Raw genomic sequence first — 26,204 nt, 5'->3', positions numbered from 1 at the left:
GTCAAGTGTTGTTTATCTGTGTGAAATCAACAGATGATCTGTCCGAAGTGTGTCGAGTGTGTTGTCAACATGACACATGTGTGACGAGGCTAAATATAAATGTGAAAAAATCCCACCACGGGAATCGATCTAAAAATCCACATAAAAATAAACGTAGTGACAATGGCACTGTCCACTGTACCACTGATCAGAGTGATAAATAGATTCACCTGTTTGCTTTTATCACTGTGAAGCCTGTGCACAACTTAACATGAGTTGTTGTTTCAGGGAACACGCCCAGGTTAACTTGTGACAGTCAAAATGTAACCGTACACTCAGAGTTATCGGTCACACGTCACACATTTGGACACCGCTGCGCCCGTGTGCTTAGCACACGCACGACATCATGAAAAACGGCTGTATCCTGCACTCATACAAAGCAGAAGCCACAAAAGAGTTTGCGTGCTTACTATAAGTCTGCGTTTCATGTGCTCGTTGATATCATGGTTGGTATGAAGCAAGTATACAAACACGAGTAATGAGAGGCTCGTAAGAGCTTGTAGTCGGGAAAAAATACTAGTATCATGGTTTGGGGTAAGGTCTTTTATTGAGTGTATAGAGGGCCACTGATATCTATCATATCATATGATAGATAATAGAGATATGATAGATAATAGAGAACCGCTTCGCGGGCCAGAGAGAACCGCGAAGCGGGCCAGATGATGAATGTGCCGCCGCGGGCGGCTGCCCGTTTCGCCCGTGCCCCAAACCGCCACTGAAATGGATGGCATTTGTATTAAATTAAAATGTTTGTGATGTGCTAATATGTTAACTGGTGAACATAAGCTGGGGAGCCTTTATAAAACCTCTTGGCCATGTATTCCTTACTTACAGTTTAATTTAATAGTATTTGTATTGTGTTGGAATTTCCACCTGTGTCTGATGAGGAAACGGAGATAAGTAACAGATGACCCAAACAAATCTTAAAAGGTGTGGCTATTACTTACCATAAAGGTTATCTGGACATACATGGGTAGTCTCTACAGCGACTTTTGAAGTGCCATGGTAGTTTGAACTTCGTGAAGATGAGTGCGCAGATGTCTATGTGTTGCATTTAGACACTCAATAAAAGACCTTACCCCAAACCATGATACTAGTATTTTTTCCCGACTACAAGCTCTTACGAGCCTCTCATTACTCGTGTTTGTATACTTGCTTCATACCAACCATGATATCAACGAGCACATGAAACGCAGACTTATAGTAAGCACGCAAACTCTTTTGTGGCTTCTGCTTTGTATGAGTGCAGGATACAGCCGTTTTTCATGATGTCGTGCGTGTGCTAAGCACACGGGCGCAGCGGTGTCCAAATGTGTGACGTGTGACCGATAACTCTGAGTTTACGGTTACATTTTGACTGTCACAAGTTAACCTGGGCGTGTTCCCTGAAACAACAACTCATGTTAAGTTGTGCACAGGCTTCACAGTGATAAAAGCAAACAGGTGAATCTATTTATCACTCTGATCAGTGGTACAGTGGACAGTGCCATTGTCACTACGTTTATTTTTATGTGGATTTTTAGATCGATTCCCGTGGTGGGATTTTTTCACATTTATATTTAGCCTCGTCACACATGTGTCATGTTGACAACACACTCGACACACTTCGGACAGATCATCTGTTGATTTCACACAGATAAACAACACTTGACTTACAGAAGCTACGACAAACCAACACACCCGTTCTGTGATGAGCGTTTGGCTTGTTTTCATTCTCCGATGACAGAACCTGATCATCGACAACAACGAGAACATCTTTTAAAATCCCGTCCGCTGACTTTAACCAGCAGCCACAGGAGGACACGTGAGGCTCCACACGTCCATTAGAAGCACGTTCACCAACTTAACTCATGAAAACACCGCTCGAGCTTCCGCCTTGTTGATGTGAGGGATGTTTACATGTACCTGTTGTTTGGTGTGTGCGCGTTGTAATGATCACCAGCGACAAACAAAAGCACTTCGAGTGGAGCTGGTGACGCGTGTGTGTTCTTCAATGCTCCCTGTGTCTCCTATGAAGAGGAGCGTCAGATTTGTAAAGCCTGGTATTACGTTTAAAGCGTTTATTCTGTGTTCGGACTATCACCAGATGACATGGGCGTTACCTTAAAGCACATCTGGTGATATACATCTGACAAAGCAAAGAACGAGACATTTATCTAACGCGCGGTGTACATTTCAGTGACTCGGTGGCGTAGTGAGATCGTCATCAGGCTAGAAGCTTATAGTGTTTAGCTTGTTGTTTCGAATCCCGATCAAGGATTTTTCACTATTTTTTTTTTTACCATTTAAATGTATATTGCGGTCTCAACGTGATGCTGACACGGACACATGAACTCGTGAAGGGTTTTTGTAGGATTTTTATTTCAGCAAGACCTTCAGTAGATCACCGCACTTCACACACAGGCGCTTTGTGAAAATGACGAATCTGCCACCGGCTCTTAAAAAACAGCCTCAACATCTGGAATGTCGCCAGAAGCCATGCCCGCCAGTTAAACTGGAACACCGGGACTTGAGCCGTTTCTCCTCCTTTCTCCACCTGCAGCAGAAAGTCTTCAGCGGCAGCGCTGATCCGCTCATGTACCGACACCCGCAGCAGCTGCACGTCGCACATGTTCCTCCTCTTTGCGCACTTTGAGTCTCGGAGCGAACAAGAATATACAGAGGCTGTGACGTCATACATCCGCTTCTGTGAGGACAGCTGTATTCCAACACGCACCAGGGTGAGTCACAAGGACTGGTTAAAAGCAAAACTCAGTTTGTTTCGAGAAGGAGGTGGCCCTTAAGAGTGGGGACAAGGATAGGTTCAGACTCGTGATGTGTCCTCCCGTATCGAGGCTTGTGTTGATGACGTATGTGATGACGTTCAAAGCCTCGCGAGCCGGCCGAGCACGTCACTGATTCAGGAAAGGGTTCACGGGTTTGGTGTGCGATTCAAAATAAAAGGGGCCGCGAAACGCAATGGATTAGGTGATCACCGGCTGCAAAACCAAGTCTCCCCACTGTGTGACACACTGTACTGGTGACCCAGAAAGTGAGGCCCGACCAGGAGGAATCTGTCATAGATTCACACCCTCACATCATAAATCTACTTTACTCTATTGTTGACATTTGGAAAATTGAGTGGAGCAGATGGTGACACCTTCAGACGCCACATGTCGTTATAAATCTGACAGAGGGACACGATTCAGAATCCAGACTGTTCAGGTCGAATAACTTCCGACTGTAGCCTGAAGGAATCCACAGGTTCTGAATCAGGCCTGAGAGGATCGGGAAGATTCAGACTTGCATTAATCGAGTCGGATCAGGGTCAAGTCTGAATGGACCAGGTTCTGGCTTAATCATGTCAGTTGGGATCAACTCCCTTTGAATGTGACCTGGTGGTTCTCATGTTAATGTGCTGGAATGGACTAGTCTGCATTTGGTATTAACCAGATGTTTCCCCAGATGAAGCTCGGCCTGCACTCAAAGTCCGATGTCTTCATCTCGTGAGTCAACAGAACCACGACAGAGACGACACGTTTAAGAGACGTTTTTGGAGCAATAACCAGAAGAGGTCAACACTGTAACACTGTGTTTATTTCATCACAATATTTCTAACAATTAGGTTTCAAATTTTCAATTTACATTTGTCAGTAATTAAAATAAAATGAAACAAAAGACAACAACGTTGCATGATCTAAGAACTGAGCAGGAAAAACACTTCAACATCATCCAGTGATAATACAAATGCATCACATGCACTCACTGTGTCCTCATGTCAGTAAAAGCTGATTTGCAGACTCCTAATGCCAGGATAACAAAGAAACTGCTCTCGGAGCTGGGACTGATCGATGTATGGAGGGCCTTCCACCTAAAAGAAAAACAATTTACATTCTGTTCAGCAAGTAAAGGGGTATACTCAAGAGTTGAGATTTTTTTTACTTACAACTCATACAGACACAGACTTAAATAATGTAGGATAGGGGTAAGAGACATATCTGACCACTCAGCCGTTTATTTAACTGTGCATTTGGATAATAAAAAAAAAACATGCCTTGGCGACTTAATACAAGCATCTTGAATGACAGGACATGCAAGGAATATGTGCAGAAGGAACTTAAAGATTATATAGACAATAACAATAATGGAGAAGAATCGCCAAGTTTTTTGTGGCACACTGCAAAAGCAGTGATCAGAGGAAAGCTTATAGCATTGACCTAACATAGAAAAAGGGATTTAGAGGAGAATCTTAAAGTTTTATAGAGGGAACACACCGAAAGTAAGGAACCTTATATTATAGATCAAATAAGAAATGTCAGAAAATAAAAAAACAATCTATGTGAGGAAGAAGTAGAGAAAAAAGCCAAATTTGCAAAGCAGAGATATTATGAGAATTGACCAAGGGCCCTGAAGCTTCTGGGATGGAGGTTAGGAAATAAAAAGCAGACAGCTCCATATATGAAATAAGGGACCCTGTAACTAAAAAAGCCTGCCATAAGTAAGAGGATATTGAACATATTTTTGAAAATTACTATAGGGACTTATGTAAGGAACCAAATACAACTAGTTCTCGGGAAATAAATTCATTTCTGGAGTCATTGGATTTACCCTCTATAGGTGAAGAACAGAATAAAGCCCTGATGGCAGAGATTACAATGAAGGAAATAGGGAAAGCAATCTCTAGATAAAAGCTAATGAAGCGCCGGGTACGGACGGCTTCCCAGCCGAGTGGTACAAGGCCTTTAAGGATCAAATAGTGCCTATGCGTTTTGACTGCTTCAACTATACACTGAAAAAAGGTGAATCACCAGGTACATGGAGGGAGGCAATCATTTCAGTTATTCCTAAGGAGGTGAAGGACAGAAATGAATGTAGCGCATAAAGGCCAATTTCTGTACTCAATATAGATTACAAGTTGAATGCGTCAATACTATTAAAAAGGTGAGTGCATATAATAGTAGAACGAGTGGGACCAGACCAACCTGAATTGTGCATGAAAGACAGACACAAGAATATATTAGACGGGTGCTACACGTTATCGATCATGTGGGAATATTGGAGCCACAGTGATTAGTTTAGATGCGGAAAAGGCATTCGATTCGGATAGGTGGAAATTTCTGTACTCAGCGTTGAGAAGATTTGGCTTTAAGGACGATTTTATTAACTGTTGTTGGGACATGGTTTTTGTGCAAACCACAGGCCTCCCTTCAGTCAAACTTGAAACAAGGGAGCCACATGTTCTGGAGTGAACTCAGTCTCCCAGAGTGCCACATGTTCCCTTTGTCTTAAGACAGTCAAGGAACTCAGTCTCCCAGAGGATGTAACAGGATGCTGCATGTCCTGGGATTTGGGCAATATCACACAAAGGTGTCAAGAACCTGGGGGGTCACTCCTATTGGTCACTCTGGTCCAAGACCTGTGAGGTCACAGGGGCCAATATAAGGAGAGGTCTCCCCTCTCTCTCTCTCTTTTCTACAATCCTTCGAAGGCGGAAGGCTGCTACAGCCTCTCTTCTCCTACATCGCCAAGGGGGGGGGCCTGGCTGATCCAGCTTCCTTCTCTATCCAACCCACAACCGGAGGTCAGAGGTGCAGCTCCCAGCTCACCCCTCTCAAGGAAATCTCCTCGCCCTTCAAGCTCTACAAAACTCCTCGTAGCGACGCGATGTCCTGCAGGAGAACTTCAACCAGCATCTGAGCACACGGCTCGACAGAATCACAAATGCAGAACTCTACGACCACCAACCCAGGAGACGTCACAGAACTGCAACTGGACTGCAACTTCTTTTCCCCTTTCCCTCGGACTGGTAACATAATCAGGGCTTAATAATTATACTACGCTAAGCAAGACTGTTTATTTGATCAGTGTGTGTTTATAAGTTTGATATGTGGTGTGATATTGTGGCAACAAGTTATTTGAAAGTAATTGTTAGTTAGGCCCTTCATAGGCCTCCTTTGTAGGTCTCTCTGACTCTTGCATTATCTGATTAACATCTACACAGACACACGCATAGTCTCCACCTAGTTAAACCTACCCCCGTAAAGCAACCTCAGAAGAAGGGGGGGGGGGCTCTTATCTTAGGGACCATTTTTAAAGCATGCTAATTTACATTCACACACACACCTCCTTGTTAGTTAGTTTGATTGTTTAGTAATTTGTGTTTTTATACTTTATTATGTTCATAATAAATGTTCTTCTTTCACAAATGTTCTGTCATTAATATTGCATAAGTGAATCTTGCCAATTGTTACACTGTTAAGAACTCCATAAACCTTCATTGTTCTTTATATAATCTTTAATGGTAAAATATTGAGATTTCTAATTGAACTAGATCTAAATGAGACTGATCTTAATCAATAAATTGGCTATCTTTTCCCTTCTATGAAGGGTGGTGCCCCGCGAGAACTTTAACCAACTAAAGTTATGATTTAATATTAATATTTTGAATATTAATGTTTTACATTTTATCTTGATAGCCAAATGTATTGAGTGCCTAAAGGCACACCATTCTATGGTAACACTTTTTAAGCACTATTGCACAACACTACTCATAGCAGAAGCTGGGATGGAATATGTGTGTGTGTGTGTGTGTGTGTGTGTGTGTGTGTTTTCACTGCAAGAACTAGGACACAAATTCCAGAGGAAACATTTTTTATATTACAAAAATAAAAATATATACATAAAAATGTATATTTTAGTTCGGACCCCCAACGGGACTGCCCTATTTTTAATATTTTATTAATAAAAATAAACTTTTAAATATTGAATCCACCCATAACTTCTACTGAGGCAGTTTTAACTTCAAAATCAAACGAGATTTCAAAACAACTTAATCCGTTTTTGCATTTGCATGCAACAAGAACTGTACAACCCCAAGTCTTGAACTTGCATAATAAACAAAAGGCCAAAAAGTCTTGATTCAAACTTCAAGCACGGCAGCCCTGCATCTGTGCCAGTCTCTGCTTTAAAAGTTCATTTCTCCTCCGCAGCTGCTCTTTCTGTGTGAGGAGTCTCTGCTCGTCTGACTGCATGCTGTAGATACACTCTGTCGCCTTCTTCAGGATCACCGACTTTGCCGCCTTCTCGTTGTTGGCCACCTCGGGGATCTCGTCCCGCAGCGCGACAAGGCTCAACTTGAGCTTCAGCCTCCTCTGGCGCTCCCGAAAGGCTCCTCGAATCCTTCTCTTGTCATTCTCCTCGGTGTCTGACGTCCGGCGCCTCAGACACTTGCGGTTGCTGCTGGTCTGTTTGAGGACCCTGCTGTGGCCGCTGCTGCCTCCACCTCCTCCTCCACCGCTGCTGCTGCTGCTGCTGCTCTCCAGCTTCAGCCTCCTGACAGCCGGCTGCTCCTGCCTCATGGATGGATGGGCAGTGTAATCATGCTTGTGGGTGGAGACATCAAACCTCTTCAGTACGAGCGGGCTGGGGGGCCTTGTCTCCAGCGGACTGGGGTCGCACCGTTTCACCGCCTGCCTCTTCTCCACTGGGACCACGTCGATCCCCTCCTCTTCCTCCTGGTCCTCCTCTTCCTCCTCATCATGATCCTCATCTCCATCCTCATCCTCTGCAAAAGCAAAAGCAAAAGAAACACTCTGCTCCAGCACCAGCATTCCTGACTTAAATGTATGTCACAGCAGTAGGGGGGGTTAATGCATTCCCCCCCATAGGAGTGGATTGCTTAACATGCATCTTGCTGATCTTACTACTGTCTACAACATGACATGGCAGCATGGCTCTACTGCCTGTCTGCAGATCGCATGCATCAAAACAATACTGAGGCTCTCCTCTATCGCGGTTGTGATGGAGATGTGTGTGTGTGTGTGATGCACAGCCACATGCACGCTCAGAGGGAAGCAGCACAGGGGGGTGTGCCTGCACGGCGAGACGTTCACCACCCACCTGATTCACTACAGCTGCTGCTGTTGGGCGGCGTGTCCGGCCCCAGGTCCTGGCTCGGCGGCGTCCCTGCGCTCTGCTTGGGCGTCCCTGCTATCGGACACGGGAAAACCACGGAGGGGTCGATGCACTCGGTGGCCGCCGTGTTCAGGTCCTGCAGGTCGCTGCTGTTCAGCCTCCACGCAGCAGCTGCACCGCCGGCGGAGAAGCCGCTCCACATGCAGTCCTGGATGATGATGGACTTGAGGGAGGTCTGCGAGGAGTCAGGGTCGCAGACGATGCTCTGGTTCACCGCGTCGTCCTCATAGTCAGAGTGGAAATACGGCTGCAGGGAGTCGTAGTCCAGGTCATAGTTTTTACTCGCTAAACTTGAATTCAGCAGCATGATGGTTCCTCGTCCTGTCGCTGCTGGGAAAGACAACAAAGGACGAGTGGTTAGAGCTTGTTTATACAGATGTGCGGCTTCAAACAGCTGCCGGGCAGTGAAGCTGGAGGCAGCGCAAAGTGTCAGCAACATCACAGATAGAGCAATCTGAGGGGAAACAGACAAAACCTAGGCTGCTATAAAACACCTATGAACTAATTAACAGTTATTAACAACTTGCAGCTGTAAATAGTGATCAGGATTAAGGTTGCAAAATTCTGGGAATATTCAAAGTTGGAAACTTTCCATGGGAATTAACGTGAATTAACAGGAATATACTGGAATAAACTGAACATTTTGTGGGTAATTTATAAAAACTGTATTTACCTTGTCATATACAGACATAAATATAAACATTTTGTTTTGTCATAGGCTGAGTTGAGCCCTGAGGAAACTTTGGGCACTTGACTAAATGCTTCTGCACCTTTGTATCATTCTTAACATACGTCTTTGCACAGTAATTGCACATGTACACAGCCTTTCCTTCTACATTGGCAGGGCTGAAATGTGCACGTGGCATTGTTCTGATGAATAAGATGAGAAAAAAGCTTGTAAAAAAACACTAATGCAATGCCAGAGATATAAATAGATGGCCAATTGGAATCGTCTTTAAAAATATTTTACAAATGATGGATAAATGAATAGAAATAGGCTAGATGAACAATCCTCAATCAGCATGTTAATATATTTTCGAAACTTACCTGACCACCTATTAATACCTATTATTACCTACAGCAGACCTAATTAGCCCTGCTGTAGTGTGCGCGATGCTGGCGATTACCTGTGCACGTGATGGAGACATGCACAGTGGAGGGTTGTAATTTAACGTGCAGCGTGTGCAAATAGAATTGTAATAATCAATACATGCAGACTGTCGCATTGATGAATCATTTTCAAAGAGCTGAGTTTTGCTTTAAGTGTCATTAGCAGTTAACGATAAACAACTTACTCACTTGTCAACGATGAGCGTGACCGGAGGGCGAGTGATGCATTCTCAGTCGGTGGAGTTGACCCCACACAACATCTGCAGCGCCATCGCGCGACATGTTGACGTAGCGTTTCGAATAGTAGATGAGAATCATTGCTAATTTACAGAGTAAAAATATAGACTTTGTTTGCTCTCACATTGTCTCCTCTTTAGCTAAGTCCCGGTGTGACATATCCCAGCTCTCCCCTCTCTTCTCCTGGGACGGTCGAACCCTCTCTCTGCTGTTTTCCGCCATTCAGCGTCCGGACTCGGTAGAAAGAAGAAAACCTCTAAATCTCCTCTAGACAGTGTTGTGCATGAACGAACGCAAAAGAACGCGTTCATTGAACAAGTTCACTTTTGTGAGAACGGTGAACTGAACTGAACTCAATGACAAATAATGAATTTGAACGGTGAACACGTTCATATTTCAGCGTCCTCGCTTATAGACGACAGGAAACTTCTCTCTTTATGTGTAACTTTATTAAAGTCCAGCGAACACGACACACTTCTGGTTGTAACTCCGACACTCCTGTCACCCACTACTGTGTTCTTCACTCCCCTTCCTCATTCACCCTTGACATGCCAACTCATCAGCCAATGAGAGCCTGTCATGCCAGATAACTCACCAGCCATTGGTCTACAACTCTCACTTGCCCCACCCCGACTGGTTCACTGAACCTCTGGAAATCCCAATACTTATTGACATGGTGTAGTTAGCTGATCATAAGTCATAACAAACACATAGCAGTCAAACAGAACATAAACCTAACTACCAGTCCGTTACAATATTATCTGAGGTCCAGCTAAAACGTTACTGAATGTCTTCCTTCTCCTGAGGAGAGACGCTGTCTAAATCGAATGCTTGCACCATGTCGTTGCTCAGTGCCCGTGAAATGTCCGTGATGTAGCCTAACCTGAACCAAGTAACTTGACTTCGCACTACGTTACCCATGATTCATCGCACACACACATGCACACCAAACAAGCAACGTATTCCAAGTGTTTTCTTCTTTGGCCAGTGTCTCGGCTCCGAGCCGTAGTCTGGAGCTCGGCTCCCGGGTTATCTTGGCTCGCTGTCCGGACCGCTCCGTGAAGAAGGAGGAGGAGATGTTTCTTTACTTGGAATGCGGCCACTTTATTTCTCGGATATACAGCAGGAGCAACACTCGCATCACCTATAGGTGCTCCGTCACTTCTCGTTATAAACACAGTTTTAGGGTGTCTTCCCACAATACCCAGGTGCACTACGTCACCCACTACAAACTTTCCTTAAAGGGGCAGGCCATACCTGCAACACAACAGCTCTGGTCTCTTACAAAAATGGCTCACTTTCCACCTTAAACTATGAAATGAACTTAACTATGAACTAGTTTAGAATTTAAATGGTGAAATATGAACGTGAGCTATTCATATTTACTTGTGTGAACTGAACTTTGAACTAGTTCATGAGGTGTGAACTTGCACACCACTGCCTCTAGATCCCCTTCATTCCCTTTCTGCCCTTTTTATTTGTCACCTTTCAGCAGCTCACCCTTCAGTCTCGCTTTGCTGCTTTCCTCCCTCCGTTTCTCTTTTCCTGAGTGTCTCCTCCTCTTCCATCGCACTCCCCTGCTCTCCTTCCTGTTCTTCGTCCTCCTCCAGCTGCTCCTCTTCCCAACTTTCCTGCTCGCTTCTCTCCTTCATCTCACTCTCTGGTTTCTTCTCCTCTGTATTTTCCTCTCCTCGTGTCCGTTCTCCTCCTCCTCCTCTCTTACGGCCTCTTTGCGCTCCATACACTCCTGTGCGTGGGACATAACGTCCTCAGACACTTGAAGCAGCGGAAATCCGGGCACTCTCTAAATGTGTGCCCTGGTTTTATGCACAGTCTGCAAACACGCACTAGTCTGTCGTGTATCACTCTGTAATAGTCGGTGCCTTTCAGAGTCTCACACTTTGTGGAGAAGGCGAGCGAGCGGACCTTTTAAACACCGTGTTCCGTCTACTATGTCCATCCCCGCCCACTGCTTATTCCCCGTCTTAATCCCCGTTTTATCATTGACGCCGGCCTCACTCCCCACTCCGCCAGTTTTCAAATGATTGTGATGTCCTCCATGTACCCTGGCAGGTTTATGAACGACACCACCATATCATCGTTTGTTATGTCTCTGGCGAGTATATGTCAGCGCTCCTTTAACTCGCACTCCGTCCATTACTTTCTCCTTCCCCCTTTTCGTCTTTCAATGTAATTTCAAAAGTCTTCTCTACTCTCACTCTGCAACCCACCACGTATCCACATTGTTTATCGCCTCCTTTAATACCTCCATCATTGTCACGTTCTCTGTTCCCTCCACCTCCACTTCCACCGTCAGCTCTTTATTGTACTGCGCTGTTCTCTCCCCTGTTCTCTTTCCTCTGGGCCTCGTTTCACCAGCGGTGGACTTGTTTGGTCCGTGTGCCCTCTCACTGGCATTTTCCTGTCTGTTTTCTTTCTCTTGTTGTCCATCCTTCGCTTCAGTTCTTTCATCTCCTCCTCTTGCTCTGTCCCTGATTGTTTTTTACGGCTGTCTGCTCCTTCCCGTTTGTTGCCGTGCTGTCCGTCTTTTAAAAAAAAAAATCGAAATTTCCCCCAAACAGCAAAAGCTGTCAGGGGATTGTTGAAAACAATAAACTCAATTTTTCTATCAAACGAAAAACGTACAAGACATTGACGTAGAAATGTACTTTACTTGTGAAAAAGACACTTCATTTTAGCTTTTTTCACTGCTCTTGCCATCTCACTCGGACGACCTCAATGGGCGTGTTCAGCGTGGTATGTCTGTAAGCGAATGACTCCACCCACAATACCTATTTATACATGTAAGTAAATCAGGAGAAATGTTCAGAAAAGAAAAATTAAGGTGCAATTTTATCATAATATTGTGTGAAAATTATGGAGTTGTCCTGCTGTGGTGTTGTGCTTGTGTGTGTTTCAGGTTCCTGTAGGCGGAGTCCGACCTTAGTAATCAGCAGTGATACGGCACACCTGTGCTAACCAGTATTTAAGAGGGCTGCACACTGGGCTCTCCCCTTCACCAGATCTACCACCACATGGACGCATCATCATCATCATCATCATCATCATCATCATCATCATCATCATCATCATCATCATCATCATCATCATCATCACGTTTGTGTGATTCTTGTTTTTATACACAGACTTTAACCAACGTAAATATATCAAGGAATGGGTATTTGCTGCATTCTAAAGCTATTTTTGAATGTCCAGAGACACACACTTTGGACAAAAGTTATGGTCGAAACTCGACTGAAAACTAGGATTGTTGTATCATAATTATTTACGTTGGAGCACAGTTTATTGATGAATTATGAAGCATAAACCTGTGTTAAATATGCAGTTTGGGTTTCCTTTCTTGGGGAAAAAGAGTCTGTCAGAGCCTGTCTCTCAGTCTGGGTTGTTGTGGTTGTGATGCTCATAAGGCCTGGTCGTCTGAGCCGACTGATGATGGCGAGTGTGAGAGAGAGAGTTTTTCTTTTGAGGTGGCACATCGTCAAGATCACCTCCTTTTCTTTTCTGTCCCGACCGAGTCTGACCCTCGGCCCGGCTGCTTCCTGAAGGACCCGTTTGGTGGTTGGGGCGGTAGTCAGCAGTTCTGGTCCTCTGATCCGACTGAGGATGTCCAGTGTGCCAACGATCATGTCGGCTGTTTGACGAGGGAACAGAGTTTTTCTTGGGAGGCGGCAAATCTTCACGCTCAATCTTCCTCTTTCTTGACCCCTCAGTTCCTCTGGTCTTGGTAGTGGTGGTGCAGGGATGTAGGTCGGTGCGGTGGGGCTGGCCGGTTTTTCTCCCCTCAGCAAGAGATTGTGGATTCCGCTGGACAGGGTTGGTAGCTGTGTACCGGGGCGGCTTCAGTGGCCCACACACAGCTGTGCCACTGCCAGAAGTCAGGATTCTCTTCTGACACATTTGCATCATTTGAAAACAGAAGCTGACACTGCAAGAAAATGAATCCTTTCATTAGATCATCCTTTCATGTATAAGACGTATTGTAAGGACCTGTACATGAACTGTATCCGCAGTAACAAAGGTACGAGTGGAATATATATAGCAAAAGATGAATTATACATTTAAAATAATTTAACCAGATCACATTGTTGACTTACTAGTGGCTTTTATGGTCCATTCTGGCGATGTGGCGCATGCTGATGAATTTGTGCTCCAGCACCTGACTGGGTGTGATCCTTCTGTCGGGATCAAACTGAAGCATCGCCTTCAGCATGTCCACAAACATGCAGGCGTCGGCCATCTCTGCAACTTTATCTGCAGAGTTGGGATTGCTGATTGGTCGGGTCTAAAACACAAACATGTCCTCGGTTAGCTCCAGTACTGAATACGAACCTCTAGGGCGTCAAGGGAGGTGAACTTCCAAAACCTGTTCTCCATTGGCTGCTTCCCCGTCTCTTTGTGGTACTCCTCTGGTGTCTCCTCTGGTGTCTGTTGTGTAGAGGGAACCAAATATGTTACAGCAAGGCAGACACGAGATGGAGATAGAGATATTTGAATATAACAAGCGGTTTCAGGTCGGCACCTTGAGTTTCCAGACGGAGGTGGTGGAGTCGACGTTTCTCTTGAAGAATTGTGGAGTTTTACATCCATGGTTGAGCATGGTGTCGGGTAGCTGACCCTGAGTCTCCATGATGTATCTGATCTGAAAATACAACACAGCTTAAAATTCCACCACAGTCCAGGTGAAGTACTACTTATTTATCTTAATATTATGCACATATGTATATGTACCATTTCATATTCACCCAATCCAGGGTAGAGCAGGGCCCCGAGGTACATCGCAGCAGCAATGCAGCCCAGCGACCACATGTCTATGGCCTCTGTGAAGGGATGTCCATCTCTGGGGATCTGACAGAGGAGCAACAACGATCACATAAACCATGCAAAATATGTGGGTTGTTTTGAAGGACACTTCTTACAGCTACATTTGAATGAATAAAGACATGATGTTTTTATTCTCAGTTAAAATGTTTTTTTTTGAGTTAATAATAAGCTATTAAGTTCTGTCATGGTTCCAGAAGCTCACCGGTATTGAAGGGTCTGAATGTGGGAACCCAACTTGGCAGCTGACACGTCAAACGCCAGTCCGAAGTCGATCACTTTGACCCTGAAGGGCTCCCGTAGCTGATCGACCAACATGACGTTGTCAAACTTGAGGTCTGCGTGGACAATCCCTGCAGCCTTCAGGTGGTTGAGCGCATGGGCAATCTGAAAAGTTCATTTCATAAAAATGTCAACAATTTTCCACCCGGATATATTTCCATACTGTTTGTTAGTGCACAAAGGAAAACAGGAGGACACACATACCTGCTGGACAATTGGTCTAATCTCTATCAAGGAGAGAGGTCGGAAACATCGTTGCCTCATGAAATCAAGGAGACTTTTGTCCAGGTGTTCAAACTCCAGGCAAATGTGTCCTCGGTCAAAGAATGACTGGTACCACTGGACAAGGTAGAACGATTCCAACGATCTCAATTTCTTCAGAGCAGCCACCTGGAGATACATGGCAGGCCACAGGAACATTGTATTTCAGCTTGATGTAAACTTAAACAAGGAAGTATGTGAACATATGGATTTTAGATGGTGTAATTCACACTGGGATCAGCGCACAGATTTGTTTCATACCTCTTGATTTACAACTTTTACATTACAGGCCCGCAGTTCAATCATTTTGATGGCCACAGTCTTGTTGTCGTCCAGTCTCTTGCACTTAACAACTTTTCCGAATGTGCCCTGTCCAAGAAAAGTTTTATCTCGTAGTAAGAGGAGCCGGAGGTTAGCAGGCTTCCTGGAACCACCTGGTTGTCCTGAGCAGTTAGCGTGGCAGCCATGTTGCCTCAATTAATCTGTTAAAATGAAGAAAAATGCACAAAGTGTGTTGTAGGTTCGAGAGCAAAAGGTGAAATCTCGGGAATTCTGTCAAGCCTGGAAACCATGAACACTATTGTGAATGTTATAAAAGCTATGTTTTATCGTGAGTAGGTTGGTCTATTTGTAATAACACGATTACACAGACAACAAACCGCTTTCCTTCAAGTCAAAAATCATAGGCAGGCAATGAGGGATGATGCAGATAAAAGTCTCAACTGAAACCTTTGAAGTCTTTCAAGCCTGGTAACCGTGGCAGCTATTGTTGTTATGATTTATAAAAGTTTTTTATTTTTATCTTTCGTATATTGGTTTATTTGTAATAACAGAATTACACGAACAACTAAACAGATTTCCTCCAAAAACAACTAAACCGATTTCTTCCAAATTATAAATTATTATAATAAAGGGATTTTGCAGATACAAGGTTCGATTGTATTTTGTAAAGCCAGGTCCCTGTGGCTCTTTCTCTCTCTCTCTCTTTCTTTCTCTCGCACTGCATGCTGGGAGTTTGGTAGCGTTGAGGGTGTGAGAATTTGTGTTTTCCCGCAAACTTCTATACTGTATTTCTAACTGTGTTTTTTTTATGATTGTGTAGTTGTTGTGCTGTTAGTGTGTCTGTGGTTGTTTGGCGGACCGTGAGCCGCTGTCCCTGTCTGTGAGCAACCCAGTCTCATCAGAAAACGTTCAATGGCAACGTTAGTCCACTTGGAACGACGTTACCATCTCACAATCTGGCCTCTCAGATTGTGAGATGGTAACATTTAGTCCTCCCATTGTTTTGCATTGGCGTGTTCTCACGTCACGTGACTCTCAAGCTCCCGTCTGCGGAGAGGAAAACATGGCGGAGATTCCTTGTTTTTTCAGATAAAAATATAATTTTGTAACTTAGTTTGGGCATAAAAATACATTCTGACACCATTTCTAGCGAGAAATGTGCTCTTTGCTTCCACAGTCTTCAGCCAGTTCGTGCTTATGATAAATATTTTAATAGTTATCACGCATGTGTTTATCGTTGCTATGACGGTTGCCATGCCACCACAGCGCAGCGTGGTGTTTAAATCACAGTCCCTGCGTGGTGTCCTTCAGTGATCGTGAATGTTATTCATGTTATATAATAGTAATATTTGAGGCTAGATAACATCTCTAATGAGAAGGAACCTGCGAGTCTGTTCATACCGAGGCCGGCCCGAGTGCGCGAGCGGACATGACTTGTGGCTGTCGTAAAAACCCTATTTGTAAACAACCAGTCCTTTAACTAAGCGCTACGTCATAAACACGGCGCGCTTGGAAGACCACGATGTCATCTTCCTTCTGTCAGGTAAGTAGTTTATTGTTTTTAAAGATCGTTACGATCTAGGTTTACAGTCCGAGTGCGGAGAGAGTCCGTCAATCCACACTACGGACGCTGTTCATCAGCTAATACGCCATTGTTAGCCACATGCTTCAGCCCACGGTAGCCTGTGCTACCTGGGAGGTGAATACATTGTTGTTGAAACCAGTTCAAGACGCTTAGCTCATCATTGAGGGACGCTACAATATAAATATAAACATGAATTTGATTTATGAATGCTTTAGATTAATAAGGAGTATATTTCTCTACTATTACTCCACAATATCAGGTCAATTTGGTTTAATGTATAGTATGCACTATGACAATAATGTTTCCATGTTATGGAGTTGCGATTCATTTTATAAAACAATTGCTATGTTCTGTTTTTTAATCAAGGAGGATCCCAGTGAAGCTACAGGAGTTTCATTAACGTCAACAACTTGGACCGAACGGTTTGTTTTGCTTGATGAAGAGCAGGAAGGGCAGCCTGGAGAGAAAGAGAAGCCGGGTTGAGCCCACTACCATCATCCACGTACCACGAGGAAGATGAGGGAGAGAAATGATCCTACCATTAAAGAGGTACTTTTAAGTTACATACCAGAAACACCATTTTATATAATGTGCTAAATATACATTTTATTACATCCCCAAAGTACGCTTGCTGAAATACAAGTTTATATCACACTGAAAGAATTTTGATCAATCATGCTTCCCTGCTGTGATTGTTTAACTGGGAAAACAACTTTTTCCACAGGAAGGCAAGTAAATTTAAGGAATACATGTGCAAAGTTTTCCTCTGTTATGTATAATGACAACCCAGTCTCATCAGAAAACGTTCAATGGCAACGTTGGTCCACTTGGAACGACGTTACCATCTCACAATCTGGCCTCTCAGATTGTGAGATGGTAACATTTAGTCCTCCCATTGTTTTGCATTGGCGTGTTCTCACGTCACGTGACTCTCAAGCTCCCGTCTGCGGAGAGGAAAACATGGCGGAGATTCCCTGTTTTTTCAGATAAAAATATAATTTTGTAACTTAGTTTGGGCATAAAAATACATTCTGACACCATTTCTAGCGAGAAATGTGCTCTTTGCTTCCACAGTCTTCAGCCAGTTCGTGCTTATGATAAATATTTTAATAGTTATCACGCATGTTTTTATCGTTGCTATGACGGTTGCCATGCAACCACGGCGCAAGTGGTGTCCTTCAGTGATCGTGAATGTTATTCATGTTATATAATAGTAATATTTGAGGCTAGATAACATCTCTAATGAGAAGGAACCTGCGAGTCTGTTCATACCGAGGCCGGCCCGAGTGCGCGAGCCGAGCGGCCCGAGTGCGCGAGCGGACATGACGTGTGGCTGTCGTAAAAACCCTATTTGTAAACAACCCGTCCTTTAACTAAGCGCTACGTCATAAACACGGAGCGCTTGGAAGACCACGATGTCATCTTCCTTCTGTCAGGTAAGTAGTTTATTGTTTTTAAAGATCGTTACGATCTAGGTTTACAGTCCGAGTGCGGAGAGAGTCCGTCAATCCACACTATGGACGCTGTTCATCAGCTAATACGCCATTGTTAGCCACATGCTTCAGCCCACGGTAGCCTGTGCTACCTGGGAGGTGAATACATTGTTGTTGAAACCAGTTCAAGACGCTTAGCTCATCATTGAGGGACGCTACAATATAAATATAAACATGAATTTGATTTATGAATGCTTTAGATTAATAAGGAGTGTATTTCTCTACTATTACTCCACAATATCAGGTCAATTTGGTTTAATGTATAGTATGCACTATGACAATAATGTTTCCATGTTATGGAGTTGCGATTCATTTTATAAAACAATTGCTATGTTCTGTTTTTTAATCAAGGAGGATCCCAGTGAAGCTACAGGAGTTTCATTAACGTCAACAACTTGGACCGAACGGTTTGTTTTGCTTGATGAAGAGCAGGAAGGGCAGCCTGGAGAGAAAGAGAAGCCGGGTTGAGCCCACTACCATCATCCACGTACCATGAGGAAGATGAGGGAGAGAAATGATCCTACCATTAAAGAGGTACTTTTAAGTTACATACCAGAAAAAACATTTTATATAATTTGCTAAATATACATTTTATTACATCCCCAAAGTACGCTTGCTGAAATACAAGTTTATATCACACTGAAAGAACTTTGATCAATCATGCTTCCCTGCTGTGATTGTTTAACTGGGAAAACAACTTTTTCCACAGGAAGGCAAGTAAATTTAAGGAATACATGTGCAAAGTTTTCCTCTGTTATGTATAATGATGACCCCCATCAAACATAATGTTAGCAATATTTACACCTTTTAATTTATACTGATTATTTCTGTCTACATTGTGTCCGTCTACATATTTCTACATATTTTCTCTCATATAAATGACACTGTGTCTCTTGACAACTGAAACCATAAGATGAGGTCAGTGTGGCCTTGACCTTTTGACTTTAACACAAATACACAGTTAGACAATCCGAAAACATACAGTTATGCCAAAATATATTTTGTTTCACATTCTAGATGGCATAAGCAGAGACATCAACTCAGGAAAAATATTTCTGTAGAAAAGAAAGCCCTGTACGTGTGTACGTATGTATACATACACACGTACAAACGCACTATTGAGACGTTTTGTTTTTTATCATATATTCTCAGGAAGGACTGATGCATTTACTGAGACGGGACATGAGGGCCTACTCTGCATGCTCAGAGTTCAAGCCCAGCAGGCTGCAGTGGGCCTGACATATTCTGGAACAGCAGCACAGTCTTTGGATGACTCCTCTGAAGATGAAAACATGGCGAGGTACTTCTCCACTGATGAAGAACTGTGAGGGCTGTGATTAGCTACACTCTCTTGCTACAAGGCTACTCTTGCTACTCCCTGGCAGCCTTAGGAAGGCATTAGCTTGCTGTTGGGTAGCTGTTAGCTTCAGCATTTTTAGTTTTTAGCGGCCTGTGTGACGTTTATGTTTAAAACCAAAAAATCAGAGGGAACCATCTTCATAATGAAACACTATGGTTTGTTTGCGTGTCCTTCAGTTCTTCTCAAGAGAAGCAGTACAGGTGTGCCTCAGCTCCACGGTCCCTCCTGCAGCCTCCGCTCCTGATGCTAACCTCATGTCTCCATCACACCAAGCAGCAGACCTGGATTGACAGACCTTTCTCCAGAGCTGCCCCCTCCCTCTGAAACCCCCCTCTCCAAAACACTATTTGTGTAGTTTTTAAAGTATTTTTTGCATGAGAATTGTTGATCATAACATTTCCAGCAGATGCCTTAATGTAATGTTTGTGCACAATAAATGACATTGATCATAACATATTGCTATTTCCTTGCACTTCTACACCATGATATTGTCAGATAAGATGCTGATTACATTAAAGCAGTGAATGCTCTTCTTTAAGCAACATAAACACACAATGATCCAATGGATCGGAAGTAGAATGGGCACATTACATTCTGTAGAGAATGCCTCAGTAATTGAAGTCAGAAAATAACTTTCTTTATCTGAGGTTCCAGTCATTTATAGTCACAGCAAAGCACACAGGTCTGGTTGTCTAGGGACACCCATATCATATTGTTTAAGATGTGTAACATCAAGTTTGTGTATCAGTGCAAAATACATACCGTCATTAGTCAAGAGTTCACTCTCTTGTTTACACTAAATTTAGGTGACCCAGATGTTTCACAATGCAATCTGATAAGGTCTTATGAGAAACATTCTTAACATTAAAGAAATGAACACAGAGGATAGCAATAGATGTTTGACTCAAATCAGTAGCTGGTAATCAGCAGCCTGACTTTTTCAAACACATTAATACCACAATGAATGAGGCAGGGATTATCTATCAGAAATCAACTATATCGTCACATTAGGTTTCTCTTGAGCTCATTGGAATTACCTTCACATTCCACTCACTGTCACCTGAACCATACTGTTGTTTCTGTATCTACAGTGACTTTTAGGAAAACATGTATAAAGCAATGTATAAACAATAATACATCTTATTTATATAGAGCTTTTCAAGAAGTGCAAGTACTTAACTGAGGGACAGCTTATACAAACAATATATATGTCTTAAATCCATGTGATGGGACAGCCTCTCACTTGGATGTAAACCAATTTTAAAACACATTTACTTATACTGGAGATCTTTTAAATTAATGTCCCAGAAATGATTTCTGATGGATAACCCCTGCCTCATTCATTGTAGTATTAATGTGTTTGAATAAGTCAGGCCGCTGATTATCAGCTACGGATTGAAGTCAAACATCTACTGCTATCCTCTGTGTTGATTTCTTTAATGTTAAGAATGTTTCTCATAAGACCTTATCAGATGCATTGTGAAACATCTGGGTCACCTAAATTTAGTGTAAACAAGAGAGTGAACTCTTGACTAATGACGGTATGTATTTTGCACTGATACACAAACTTGATGTTACACATCTTAAACAATATGATATGGGTGTCCCTAGACAACCAGACCTGTGTGCTCTGCTGTGACTATAAATGACTGGAACCTCAGATAAAGAAAGTTATTTTCTGACTTCAATTACTGAGGCATTCTCTACAGAATGTAATGTGCCCATTCTACTTCCGATCCATTGGATCATTGTGTGTTTATGTTGCTTAAAGCAGAGCATTCACTGCTTTAATGTAATCAGCATCTTATCTGACAATATCATGGTGTAGAAGTGCAAGGAAATACCAATATGTTATGATCAATGTAATTTATTGTGCACAAACATTACATTAAGGCATCTGCTGGAAATGTTATGATCAACAATTCTCATGCAAAAAATACTTTAAAAACTACACAAATAGTGTTTTGGAGAGGGGGGTTTCAGAGGGAGGGGGCAGCTCTGGAGAAAGGTCTGTCAATCCAGGTCTGCTGCTTGGTGTGATGGAGACATGAGGTTAGCATCAGGAGCGGAGGTTGCAGGAGGGACCGTGGAGCTGAGGCACACCTGTACTGCTTCTCTTGAGAACTGAAGGACACACAAACAAACCATAGTGTTAAATTATGAAGATGGTTCCCTCTGATTTTTTGGTTTTAAACATAAACGTCACACAGGCCGCTAAAAACTAAAAATGCTGAAGCTAACAGCTACCCAACAGCAAGCTAATGCCTTCCTAAGGCTGCCAGGGAGTAGCAAGAGTAGCCTTGTAGCAAGAGAGTGTAGCTAATCACAGCCCTCACAGTTCTTCATCAGTGGAGAAGTACCTCGCCATGTTTTCATCTTCAGAGGAGTCATCCAAAGACTGTGCTGCTGTTCCGGAATATGTCAGGACCGCTGCAGCCTGCTGGGCTTGAACTCTGAGCATGCAGAGTAGGCCCTCACGTCCCGTCTCAGTAAATGCATCAGTACTGCCTGAGAATATATGATAAAAAACAAAACGTCTCAATAGTGCGTTTGTACGTGTGTATGTATACATACGTACACACGTACAGGGCTTTCTTTTCTACAGAAATATTTTTCCTGAGTTGATGACTCTGCTTATTGCCATCTAGAATGTGAAACAAAATATATTTTGGCATAACTGTATGTTTTCGGATTGTCTAACTGTGTATTTGTGTTAAAGTCAAAAGGTCAAGGCCACACTGACCTCATCTTATGGTTTCAGTTGTCAAGAGACACAGTGTCATTTATATGAGAGAAAATATGTAGAAATATGTAGACGGACACTGCACTGGTTAGCGGAGTCATACAACGCAGTGCGGTAATTCTAGTGTAGTTTTTTTTTAATAAATGGGTTATCTTTTTTACAATCTACAAAAAGTTATCTATACATTTGGTCACAGAATGTTACACAAATAAATTGGCATTAAAGTTGGCATCTTGCTGTCTGGCCAGTCTGACGATGCAGCTGAAGCGTCCATCAAGGGCTTTCTGCAGGTAATTTGGATTGTTTGTTTCTTGTGAAGAGGAGAATAACATGAATTCATACCAATATCAGTTTACAATCAAACCTTTTTGTGTTAACCTTGTGTAAACAGAGTCAAAGGACATTGTACAACAATGACACACATTTTTCCACAGTACCTGTCGTTCACTACTGAAAAACTGACACCCATTACTGGACTGTGTCTTCCTGTAGAGTGGTGATGTTCTCAACGTTCTTTTCACAGTCTGTCAAAACAAAATTAGAGTTACAAATGTTAATGCCCCACAACCCATTGCAGATACGGTTGTATTTGCACACCACATCGGATCAAAACAAAACTGCAGTCTGGGAAACAAGCAGTTTTGGTAGATATAAGGGAAATGCTAATATTCCTGCATGAAACATATTCGGCCCTTTAAGCAAAAATAACAATGATGGCAGGCCGCAACCTCGATGCCTTCGTCTGCTTTGCTTACAGACTAGTTTGCGGAGTCTCGTGCTGCCGCCCACTGACCGATACATCATCGCTCTTTTCTGAAACTAATGAAGGCAAATTCACACATGTAGACAGAAATAATCAGTATAAATTAAAAGGTGTAAATATTGCTAACATTATGTTTGATGGGGGTCATCATTATACATAACAGAGGAAAACTTTGCACATGTATTCCTTAAATTTACTTGCCTTCCTGTGGAAAAAGTTGTTTTCCCAGTTAAACAATCACAGCAGGGAAGCATGATTGATCAAAATTCTTTCAGTGTGATATAAACTTGTATTTCAGCAAGCGTACTTTGGGGATGTAATAAAATGTATATTTAGCACATTATATAAAATGGTGTTTCTGGTATGTAACTTAAAAGTACCTCTTTAATGGTAGGATCATTTCTCTCCCTCATCTTCCTCGTGGTACGTTGATGATGGTAGTGGGCTCAACCCGGCTTCTCTTTCTCTCCAGGCTGCCCTTCCTGCTCTTCATCAAGCAAAACAAACCGTTCGGTCCAAGTTGTTGACGTTAATGAAACTCCTGTAGCTTCACTGGGATCCTCCTTGATTAAAAAACAGAACATAGCAATTGTTTTATAAAATGAATCGCAACTCCATAACATGGAAACATTATTGTCATAGTGCATACTATACATTAAACCAAATTGACCTGATATTGTGGAGTAATAGTAGAGAAATACACTCCTTATTAATCTAAAGCATTCATAAATCAAATTCATGTTTATATTTATATTGTAGCGTCCCTCAATGATGAGCTAAGCGTCTTGAACTGGTTTCAACAACAATGTATTCACCTCCCAGGTAGCACAGGCTACCGTGGGCTGAAGCATGTGGCTAACAATGGCGTATTAGCTGATGAACAGCGTCCATAGTGTGGATTGACGGACTCTCTCCGCACTCGGACTGTAAACCTAGATCGTAACGATCTTTAAAAACAATAAACTACTTACCTGACAGAAGGAAGATGACATCGTGGTCTTCCAAGCGCGCCGTGTTTATGACGTAGCGCTTAGTTAAAGGACTGGTTGTTTACAAATAGGGTTTTTACGACAGCCACACGTCATGTCCGCTCGCGCACTCGGGCCGCTCGGCTCGCGCCGCTCGGGCCGCTCGGCTCGCGCACTCGGGCCGGCCTCGGTATGAACAGACTCGCAGGTTCCTTCTCATTAGAGATGTTATCTAGCCTCAAATATTACTATTATATAACATGAATAACATTCACGATCACTGAAGGACACCACGCAGGGACTGTGATTTAAACACCACGCTGCGCTGTGGTGGCATGGCAACCGTCATAGCAACGATAAACACATGCGTGATAACTATTAAAATATTTATCATAAGCACGAACTGGCTGAAGACTGTGGAAGCAAAGAGCACATTTCTCGCTAGAAATGGTGTCAGAATGTATTTTTATGCCCAAACTAAGTTACAAAATTATATTTTTATCTGAAAAAACAAGGAATCTCCGCCATGTTTTCCTCTCCGCAGACGGGAGCTTGAAAGTCACGTGACGTGAGAACACGCCAATGCAAAACAATGGGAGGACTAAATGTTACCATCTCACAATCTGAGAGGCCAGATTGTGAGATGGTAACGTCGTTCCAAGTGGACCAACGTTGCCATTGAACGTTTTCTGATGAGACTGGGTTGCTGTGAGACACGGAGGGAGGCTGGTACCGCAGCAGGACAGCCGGTGCAGCAGGTGTTGTTGGCGGTTCGAGAGCAGGTGGAACACGGGAACATCTCCTACAACTCACGGAGGAACGAAGCGGTGGTCGTGTTTCTGAGAGCGGCCTGGTGATCCGGGATCAGCTCGTCCAGGTGTGGAGATGTGGGTCACCAGCGGATCTCCTGTCCCCACAGCAGCCACAGCGGGCCGGGGGGAAGGAGGCTGTTCCTCCGGGGCTCGGCGAGGCAGGCGACTCCGCGCATGCTGTCGGTGCTGCCGGGGGCCCGGTGGTCGGCTCTGCTGGTGTCAGAGACTCGGTGGTCGGGTCGGCGGGGACCAGAGGCTCGTTGGCCGGTGTCATTGCTGCCGGTGGCTCTGTTGTAAAGTCCGCCGGAGATGGCGTGTCTAAAGATGGGTCCACTGGTGGTTGCAGCCCGGTTCTGTGGTTGTTAGCGGCCCGGTGCCCGGTGGCCCTCTGGTCGGGCTGCGGGTCTTAGTGGTCCGGTGCCCGGTGGCCCTGTGGTCGGGCTGCGGGTCTTAGACGCCCGGTGCCCGGTGGCCCTGTGGTCGGGCCCGGTGCCCGGTGGCCCTGTGGTCGGGCTGCGGGTCTTGGTGACCCGGTGCCCTGTGGCTCTCATCGGTCCTGCTGAACAGGGGCCTGCTGGTTGTCTTGGTGATGACGTGACTCTGACTCTGAAAGTGTGTCAAGTGTTTCTCAAACTGTTTCCTCTGGAGGAGATTAACATTTAGATGAAACCTTCGGTGAAACAGTTCATGTCAAAGATCTGAAATTCGGTTTCATCAGTATCCATACACCCAGTCAAGGCTCTGAGCAGGAAAGACTTCTACACATTTTTAAAGAAACATTCAGTGGTTATTGACCAAGAAGAATTTATTGTTGTGTGTGGAGACTGGAACTGCTGCACAGATTTTAATTTAGACTTTCAGTCATCTCTGTTTTTATCTGGTGAAACGTTCACTGGTCCTTCATTTTTAAAGTGTGTGTGTGTGTGTGTGTGTGTGTGTGTGTGTGTGTGTGTGTGTGTGTGTGTGTGTGTGTGTGTGTGTGTGTGTGTGTGTGTGTGTGTGTGTGTGTGTGTGTGTGTGTGTGTGTGTGTGTGTGTGTCTGCGTCATGTAGTTTTCCTTTCTAAAATATGATTGAATAAATAATTATTATTTATTTAGATGATAAACTCTGACTGCAGTTCCAGTTATTTTTTGATTTATTATTCACACACAGTAACAGAGTCATCCACGGACTTAGAGCACCCCAACCCGGGAGACAACACTGACAGAGAGAGACAAAGTGAAACACTGTACTGATGCAAACACAAATTTTACATTCACATAAATGAGGCCTCATACAGTAGTGAACACTCATTGTATGGTGTAAGTAACCCTTCACTCTCTATTTGTTTCCCTCCTACGCTCTGCCCTTAGACACTGCACACCCCTTATGTGTGTGTTTAGTAGCTTATAGTGATTGTGTAATGCAGTTAGAGCAAAGCAAATGTTTTCCCACACGCGGCCCAAACAAATGTGTTTCTCCTCCTGAACACGTGT

General features: G+C 43.6%; 3 protein-coding genes across 3 annotated transcripts in view; 1 reads left to right on the top strand and 2 right to left on the bottom strand.

Annotated features, from left to right (window-relative positions):
* Positions 1-26,204, top strand: part of LOC128431094 (uncharacterized) — an 870,493-nt gene that overhangs the window by 649,515 nt on the left and 194,774 nt on the right. The gene's annotated exons all lie outside the window — the stretch shown is intronic.
* Positions 1-26,204, bottom strand: part of LOC128431095 (histone H4) — a 317,773-nt gene that overhangs the window by 117,975 nt on the left and 173,594 nt on the right. Inside the window, exon 3 of the mRNA XM_053417317.1 lies at positions 16,425-16,436. Within this exon, the coding sequence (XP_053273292.1) occupies positions 16,425-16,436 (12 nt within the window). The remainder of the gene's footprint in view (positions 1-16,424; positions 16,437-26,204) is intronic.
* LOC128431090 (transcriptional regulator Myc) lies at positions 6,664-10,495 on the bottom strand. Its single transcript, XM_053417311.1, has 4 exons — positions 9,464-10,495; positions 9,292-9,362; positions 7,918-8,322; positions 6,664-7,582 (listed from the first exon to the last, which is right to left on the bottom strand). The coding sequence occupies exons 1-4, from the start codon at positions 9,559-9,561 to the stop codon at positions 6,945-6,947; spliced, it is 1,212 nt and encodes a 403-aa protein (XP_053273286.1). The 5' UTR covers positions 9,562-10,495; the 3' UTR covers positions 6,664-6,944.

This window comes from Pleuronectes platessa, chromosome 24 (genome assembly GCF_947347685.1).
Source record: "Pleuronectes platessa chromosome 24, fPlePla1.1, whole genome shotgun sequence".
Taxonomy (NCBI): Eukaryota; Metazoa; Chordata; class Actinopteri; order Pleuronectiformes; family Pleuronectidae; genus Pleuronectes; species Pleuronectes platessa.
This window is presented reverse-complemented; position numbering and strand designations above follow the sequence as displayed.

Coding starts and splice junctions, on each gene's coding strand:
- LOC128431090 (XM_053417311.1), bottom strand. CDS start 9,561: ATGGCGGAAAACAGCAGAGAGAGGGTTCGACCGTCCCAGGAGAAGAGA. Junction 9,363..9,463: donor TTAGCTAAAGAGGAGACAAT/GTGAGAGCAAAC, acceptor ATGGCGCTGCAG/ATGTTGTGTGGGGTCAACTC. Junction 8,323..9,291: donor GTCACGCTCATCGTTGACAA/GTGAGTAAGTTG, acceptor TGTCTTTCCCAG/CAGCGACAGGACGAGGAACC.